At 32.6% G+C, this 8,474-nt stretch overlaps 1 protein-coding gene across 1 annotated transcript; it reads left to right on the top strand.

Moving 5' to 3' along the window:
- Positions 1-490: 490 nt before the first annotated feature.
- On the top strand, positions 491-7,287 carry LOC139974498 (fibrinogen-like protein A). The gene is made up of 5 exons (XM_071981688.1): positions 491-655; positions 3,162-3,219; positions 3,506-3,678; positions 4,603-4,873; positions 6,790-7,287. The coding sequence occupies exons 1-5, from the start codon at positions 581-583 to the stop codon at positions 7,035-7,037; spliced, it is 825 nt and encodes a 274-aa protein (XP_071837789.1). The 5' UTR covers positions 491-580; the 3' UTR covers positions 7,038-7,287.
- The last annotated feature ends 1,187 nt before the right edge of the window (positions 7,288-8,474 follow it).

The raw sequence follows: 8,474 nt of genomic DNA, 5'->3' as shown, positions 1-8,474 counted from the left end.
AAATAAAATCATTCTGATCTGCTTGATTACATTAATCTTCTTTAAAATATATTGTTGCCCGAGTCTAGATTTACTTGTTTTAAAAGTAACTTCTTGTGTTATGTTCAACGTTAATTTTTTAAATTATATATCTGCCAGTTATTGTTTGAAACAGCAGTAGCATATTAATTACTTTCGCTTATCGGTCTTCATAATCTGATCTCATTATCTGATCACTTAACTGAATATTACACATTTACTATGATCTAAACATAAATATTGTATATCCTTGTATGGCGTTCAATATGAGACGCTAATAAATTTTGCAACTGTAATTTCGATTAGTCAAAACATCAAGATAAGTTCTTTCAATGGTATTGAACTATTTTTGCAATACTTCCTTAAAATTGAAACAGATGCGTCACAGCATCCTTACAATTGAATAGAACGACTACGTCATCAATCTCCTTTGTTTCAAGTAAGACAATTTAGTGATATCGAGAATGTCAGATTGGCTTTGAATTCATTCTTGCGTTCGTTCTCCTGCTGTGAAGTGCTATCAGTCTTAATCTCGACGATTTGTTCACCTGTATTGCTCAACATGAAGATCAAGATTATTTTGTTGGTTTTTGGATTTCTGTCTGAATTCGGCAGCTCTCTGTCTTCTTTGAAATCGGTGAGTTGTAGCCTTATTTTCATTTCTGGTCAGTTATTACAGTAGACACTACTTTCTTTTATTTTATCAGAGTTCAACCATTTTAACACAAATGATATCAGAACTGAAACCCAAAACTTATTCCAAACTTTTAAAATGTTGAAATGATCGAATGCATTGAATTAAAAAAAGAATGTTTTTTTCTTTCGTTAGCTTTTGTTTCATAATAATCACACAATCTTTAAGTTAGGCTATTCATAACTTGCTGCGGCTTTATTCCATCAGGACAAGCGTCGATATAATTTAATACTTCATAATTCTTAACTCAAGAATACTTGTCTCGCTCTCTGTCAAAGACAATTCATGTTCATTAATGTTGGAAAGAAACCCAGTAACTGTGCATTACTCAATCATATATAACCTATAGTGTTGGTGTAAACCATTCAACTTTTCAAACAATATTTAAAGATAGTTTTGGAAAATGACTTATCATGACCAACCATCTCTCGAATAGCAGTTTGTAAAATATTTGTTATTAGACAAATAAACGCTCTCTAATAAAACATTTACAGGATTACCCACATATCCAAACCATCTCTTTTCATAGTGAATGTTCTGCTTTGTGGAGAGTATATGTGTTGAAAATATGGTCGTTCGTTAGTTAAAATGTACATTTCATAATATTCATCCTTACAATTAAGCCAAACTGTGATAATTGGATGACACAAGCAATAACTCTTAATAATGTTTTATTATGCCACCGTTTTATTGCGGGAAAGGCTATCATCATAAACCGTAAACCCCATTGCATATTTTGTTTCAGAAGAGAATGTAACTTTCTGTTACATTTATGAACATATTACTTCAAGTTCAGACACTGCAAATACAGAATAAATTTAATATGTGATTGCATCAGTTAACAATTGTGTTGAAATAACATTTTGTTATATTATATATATAGTAAACCACTTATCTATGTCCATATTGACATAAACAAAACTTCAATATTTGTAACATCCTTCACTCAATAAACCACAGAGTGGTTCTGTGCAGTTATAAGTCCCGCCTTTATCTAATGTTGGTGGTTTTTTACAGCCTATAAATAAATAAAAAGGTATAAAAGTAGTATTAAGGCAGTAACGCCTTCAAATTAGAGCATTCTCGAAAATAAATATTTTGCAACAAATTAAAAATTGAATACTTTTGGAAATATATAACTTGAAACGATTCAGCAAATCCATGAAATATGATGTGAACAAAAATATTTAAACAGTGTTGACACACTTTGATAACCACATCGCAGTAATTCTGATGTAATTTACAATTACTCTTTTGCTAATCACAAACTTGTGATTACTTCTCAAAACTATGTAATTTGATCAATGTTAATGTAATTGTAAAGCACTACATGCCTACCGTAAAATAGCTCATACAGAAATGGTAACTTAAATCTAAAAAATGTCAACATTTTGCATAAATAATTGAACGCACGTATTGTTTTAAGTAAAATTTGAGTGGTGTAATTAAAGTTTGAGGATATTTTAGACATCGGATGTGTCTTACAATCAGGTTACCGAGTTGATAAAACTTCAGTGGCAAATGTATCGTTCGATTCATAGAGATATTACCAATTGCACAATTTACATTGAATGCAGTTTTTTTTTGTCTCTTGTTTTCTGCTGAATTTGAAGTTGGTTACGACACATAGAGAGGGGCAATAAAGTATTTTGTTTGTCAGTTTCTGGCGTGTTTATTAAATCTAAACATCAAAGATTAACCAAAACGTAGAATAATTAAACTAAAAAGAAATCATCAAATATCTACTCTGATCGAGACTTAATGGCCGCTTAAAGTATTAATAAAAAAATAAAAAAATAAAAAAAACCTTAAACGTTTTGTAATGTTTCCTTTGACAAAGGTAAAGTCCAAAGTAATGCGACTCCATTAAAACTTGTTACTAGTAGTATAATAATATACAATCTAAGGATTTCTAAAATACCAAGTTTTAGACGAAAAATATTGTACGGCACATTAATTCAATTAAAAACTGTGAAATATTCTTACGTTTTGTTCTATTTTTACTTGGTAAAATCCAAAGTAATGCGACTCCATTAAAACTTGTTACTAGTAGTATAATAATATACAATCTAAGGATTTCTAAAATACCAAGTTTTAGACGAAAAATATTGTACGGCACATTAATTCAATTAAAGACTGTGAAATATTCTTACGTTTTGTTCTATTTTTACTTGGTTACCATAAAATTTTTATCTATAGATCAAAGCAAAGTAATATTCCACAAGTGAATTCCTCTACATGAATAATGTCATGTCATTTTCATTGATAACTTTAAGAGTGTCAATTATAATAATATAATAAAAATAATCAGCAGTTGTTTTACGACACCTAAACAAGGGCTTATGGATTACAATTAACAGGTCGGGTGGCTTCCAATTTAAAACTTTAACTCATATTTGGAATCTTTGAAATATTAATGCGTAATACAAGCGTAAAAATGTTCTTTCAGGGCGGTTCGGAGAAAACAGAATATAATTCCCGATTGAGACAAAGGAGAGACACAAGCAGTGAGTATATATCATCCATTTTCATGTGATGACGGAAAACATTTCAAGTTTGAAATTAACTGTGATTATTTTGACCTTGTTTAATGTCTAAACTAGACCATCCCTTTCAATCTTAAAGTATAAATTCTATTTTAAAGATTTAAATCTTACATTTGACTGCTACTTCTTCACAACTAGAAATTTAAAGTTGTAATATGTTGTTAAATGCTTTGAATATTAGTTCCGCAAGGTCACGTTTGAACACTTACATACTTAACTTGAAGCTAAGATGTTTCTTTATCTTCAGGTTCATCCTACTTCTACTACCAGGAACCACAGTATCCCAGAGATTGTCAAGAAGTTTACGAGCAATGTGACGATCAAAATACAGAATCCGGTGTTTTTATGATTCAACCAGATAATACTCCTGAACCTTTTATGGTCTTTTGTAACAACTCGATTGATGGTGGCGGTTGGACTGTAAGTATTGTGTATTTTTCAAAACAAAATAGAGTTTGAAGGGAAAGGGATGGGGTAGGGGGGAGGAGGGGCATTCTTCATGAAGTTTTGACTGGAGGATTTAAATAATAAACGAATGTAGCTAGTAGAACGAGTGCAGATATTCAGTCGGAGATATGGGGTGTTGTCATTTGTCAACTATTAAACGATCTTTGTAACTGCATTATCATCTTCATCAAATGTTCATTATATATTCCTGTAAACATTCCCAATTTCGATTCCTTTATATAACAGTTCGGCTACTTTATGTACAAAAAGTGAAATGGTTCTTACAAGATGATAATGTCATCTCTATTAAACAAAATCAATACAATCTATATGATGGTATTGATAGCGTGGTGGGTACATTAAACCATGACGTATGTTCTTGAAATCAACAAATCATATTCCTGTAACATGATGTGTGATACAATCTTAATGTTGATTGTATTCGCTCCAAAATAATATTTATTCCTGTCAAAAGTAAACAAACTGTTTGGCTAATTGCTTTCATGATTACTTCGTTATACTTGCTGTGCATCTTTCAGGTATATAATATATAACATTAATAATGCATGAATGAATCAAACAATTTAAATAATTAATAAAATATAATTGATAAGTATCATCAAACTTAAGAAAATCCTATCTTTAAAACAGACTGTAGGAATGAGGGTTTCACCAACTTGTGTAACAACATTTTGTGTCCTCTTTGACCACCGGAAATAAATGTCACTTTGGCAACCGTCATCATGAGTAATGTATAAAAATATCCAGACACTGTTGTATACTTCAGTATTTAACAGATCCTCTCGCCTTTGACGTCACTTTAATAGTTATATTATGTAACAGGCACTTCACATAATTATTGCAAACCTATAGCGTATCCTCTATCATTCATGTCAGGTAATCCAACGACGAGTAGATGGATCTGTTGACTTCTACCGGACATGGAATGAGTACAAACAAGGTTTTGGCTTTCTAATGAGAGAGTTCTGGCTTGGAAACGATCAAATATCTGACTTGACAAACCAGAAAGATTATGAACTTCGTATTGACATGAATAATGCGAACGGCGTTCCTTACTTCGCCAAGTACGATCTATTTAGGATCAGTGATGAGTGGAGTAAATACAGAATGGTAGATCTAGGAAGGTATCTGCCAGAAAGTACAGCAAGTAAGTACATACATTTTTATCTTCTTGAACCTCTACATTACATCTACATTACCTCTACATTACCTCTACATTACCTCTACATTACCTCTACATCGTATTAGTGATGAGTGGCGTAAATACAGAATGGTAGATCTAGGAGGGTATCTGTCAGAAAGTACAGCAAGTAAGTACATACATCTATATACGTATCTATCTTCTAAAACCTCTACATTCTCTGTCCTTTTAATTTTTTTAAATAGACTTTATCATCGAAACAGTTTTTTTTTCAAAATGTTTATTTCAAAGTTTAAGTGCATGTTTTTCTGCTTTTGCTCTCACAAAGGTTAATGTTTCTATTACGATACTATAATTTTCCAAGGTTTAAATATGATAGCAACTTACGTGGAACCTATACATTAGTTAAGAAACCCAATAAAATTGCTATCCTATTGAACAGAAGTATTTATTTAGAGATGTTAGCTAGTCGTCAAAGGCGTTCATTCACCATTTTTAAAAGGCCGACTAGCCTTTTTGAGAAAGACTTTAGTTATTTGCCGAGTAACTTTTCGAAGGAATACAAGAAGGGGATCGGCAAAGTGTACGACAAAAAAATATATATATATGACAGTACTCTATGTCTCAGAACCCCTGTGAGCATCATCTTTTAGATATTTCTTGTTCCTACGTAGCGAGTTTAAGGAACAAGAAAACATACTACAGAACGAAAATCAGTCTCTCTGAATGTATTTAAAGCCTATAACAGCAGAAAAAGTCCCTCCCATTCGTCAGCAGAATAAAGCGAACTGTAGTTTGACTTTCTAACATTAAATCTAAAATACATAGAAATACTTTATTTGTAAAGGGAACTGACTCGAAATTGATATCCCTTTGTTTGCCTCAAATAATGAAAACCATGGCAACAAAAGTGCGATTCCTGATCTCTCGGATTGAGTGCGTCTACCTCTACAGACTCACGTCAAACGCAAAAAAAGAAAGAAAATCGGCTAACATACGTTACTATAAAGTATAAATTGGATACTTTGATAAATAATACTAATAATCATTATTGGTACCTCGATATGAGTAGTTATGGTGAATTCACTGAAAGTTTGGTTTAGTGTTCTTAAAAATTATGAACTAAAATATATAGCCTAATTGATTTATACTTCTGTCACTTTTGGCTGTGTTGAAACTTTGATACGTTCCTCCGCTAGGTTTGTTTAGAAGAAATAAATGTGATTACCTATATTTGAAGCCAATTGCCTTGTTACCACTTGAATGAATAAAGAACACACGTTGAGAGAATTAAAAATGACATAAAACGAGTTCAGTGTAATGTTTAATAAATACGAATATAGTAATTATATATATATAAATTAATTAATATAATTAATTATATATTTATAACAAATAAAGATGTCAAAATGAGGACCGATAACATTAAAGTAACCAAATATGAAATGCATTACCTTCAATATTATTTGAGAGAAATATAGGCAAACGTCAAAAGGCTTGATAATGCCATTTATGACTACATACCATCATAATTGCCTATGAGAATTAGATTAATACACAGAGGCAAGCACACTACACCAATAAACCACTGGTTATAATTTCTTGTGAAATACTAAAAAAGAATGGAAATCAATTAACTCGCCTTGCGAACTCAAACAGTTATTCACAATTAAACAAAATTGACTGTTTTGAGAAACAAAATATACAAAACATGAATACTAACCCTCGTTTAAAGAAAATTCAGAACCTGATATGGTTGAATACAAAAAAAAAAAAAAAAAAAACACATATCAGTTAGTTTTAAGAAATTATGTTTAGCTATATTCTCATATAGATATTCAGTGTACAGTCCCATGTGAAAAAGAACTCGTTCCAACTGTGCATGTTGTTACACATTTGTGTATATGTTGTTCTTTCTACAGACCATAATTCCATGGCTTATCACAGGAATATGTCCTTCACTACATACAACAGTGACAATGACCGTCATAGTAGTTATAACTGTGCAGTTAATCATCGTAGTGCTTGGTGGTACAATGGTTGCGATGCTTCTGACCTTAACTCGAACTACTTTGCCGCCAGTGGAAATGATAATAGTATTGAGTGGGATAATTTACCTGGAGGTCACTACAACTTGATGTTCACAGAAATGAAAATTCGACCTATCTGATGTGTACAGTGAGTCTTGCCGTAATATCATATCAAGAACGTTAAAGTACATTTCATAATCATACTGCTTTAATGAGGCGGAAAACCTCGAATTGAAGCAGCAACGCCTGAAAACAAAAACACTTACCTCAAAAAATATGAATCAACATAAAATATCATGGTAAATGCAACGCTGAAAAAAACTATTGATTTTATTATAATGGTGATTGACATACATTTAGTTGAAATAAAGATTCAAGTAATTAAATTTATTTGACTTGTTGTTTCTTTCTTTTTTTACTTGTATTGCTTAAAGCTTAAATTTAATTCTCTTAGAGAGTGACGTATCGCAGTAGAATGTGCTACTTAACCCCCCCTCCCCTCAAAAGGATAAAAGTAGACAAAACGTTAAATATATCATAACATCTTTTTTTCTTTTGTCTGGAGATGAAAGCTTTCGGTTGGTATCGAGTTACACGAAAGTATAGCTGCAGAGGCCCCACGTGACAACTAGTGCATAGCTGCCCCCGTATAGCTGCCCCCGTATAGCTACCCCTATAGCTGCCCATGTATAGCTTCTTACAGTATTTCAAATAAACATTTAATGTGTGAAGCTGGTTGTTTTGTTACAAATATCAGCAAAGGAACCGCAAATCAGCAGACTAAAACAATATGTTCCACTTCAAAGAGCAAAAAATTTGTACAAAAAGCATAAAACGGTCTATTAGTTTGATAAGAGCAACAGCTATACTGTCAAAAATATCTTAGCTGCATTAAGAGAAGCACATTGTTGTTTGGTTGGAGGTTAAAGGAAATTGAACTTTTTTGTACATATGCATATGACATATACATATTCATGAGTTCACTGGTTCGAATCTAGTTTGGCCAATGTTCTGCTCTTTCGTGTTCTAAATGGATTTGTACTACAGCCAGGGACGTAGCTAAGGCCTGATGATTGGGAGGGAGGGGGGGAGGGGTGGGTAGTGGCTGAAATTCCAACTGGATGGGTTTTGAAGCCAGAAAATTCCGACTGCTGCCCTGAACCCCCCCCCCCCTGCGCAAAATGAGTACATAAATAAACCGAATTGAAGCTGTCGAACGCTGTACGGTAGTTCTATTAGGCATTTTCTTGAGCGTATTCGAAATCATACGATGTTTATATAACTGATTAAAAGTCAATTTTGACCGGAATTTTTCAATTTTTAGGTCATTCACAATCACAGGAATATATGAATAGGCCTAGGTAAATTAGAGTGCGACAGTCGGAAATTCCGGCTATCGCACCCCAATTTTCCATCTATCGTCAGTATTACCAAGTTTGGGTTGAGACACCCCCCCCCCCACCCCTCTAGCCACGTCCCTGACTACAGCAAGTATCTGTCTTTCTTCTTCCCCATGCTCGTCTGCAAGTTAAAGAATGTTGATATATAGTATATAGTTTGAGTGTCATAATAAAATA

Source organism: Apostichopus japonicus, chromosome 9 (assembly GCF_037975245.1).
Source record: "Apostichopus japonicus isolate 1M-3 chromosome 9, ASM3797524v1, whole genome shotgun sequence".
Taxonomy (NCBI): Eukaryota; Metazoa; Echinodermata; class Holothuroidea; order Aspidochirotida; family Stichopodidae; genus Apostichopus; species Apostichopus japonicus.
This window is presented reverse-complemented; position numbering and strand designations above follow the sequence as displayed.

What these genes read in the sequence shown, in the direction of transcription:
- LOC139974498 (XM_071981688.1), top strand. Translation starts at nt 581, where the DNA reads ATGAAGATCAAGATTATTTTGTTGGTTTTTGGATTTCTGTCTGAATTC. An exon ending in CTCTGTCTTCTTTGAAATCG is followed by an intron (nt 656 to 3,161) that starts GTGAGTTGTAGC and finishes ATGTTCTTTCAG; the next exon opens with GGCGGTTCGGAGAAAACAGA. An exon ending in ACAAAGGAGAGACACAAGCA is followed by an intron (nt 3,220 to 3,505) that starts GTGAGTATATAT and finishes CTTTATCTTCAG; the next exon opens with GTTCATCCTACTTCTACTAC.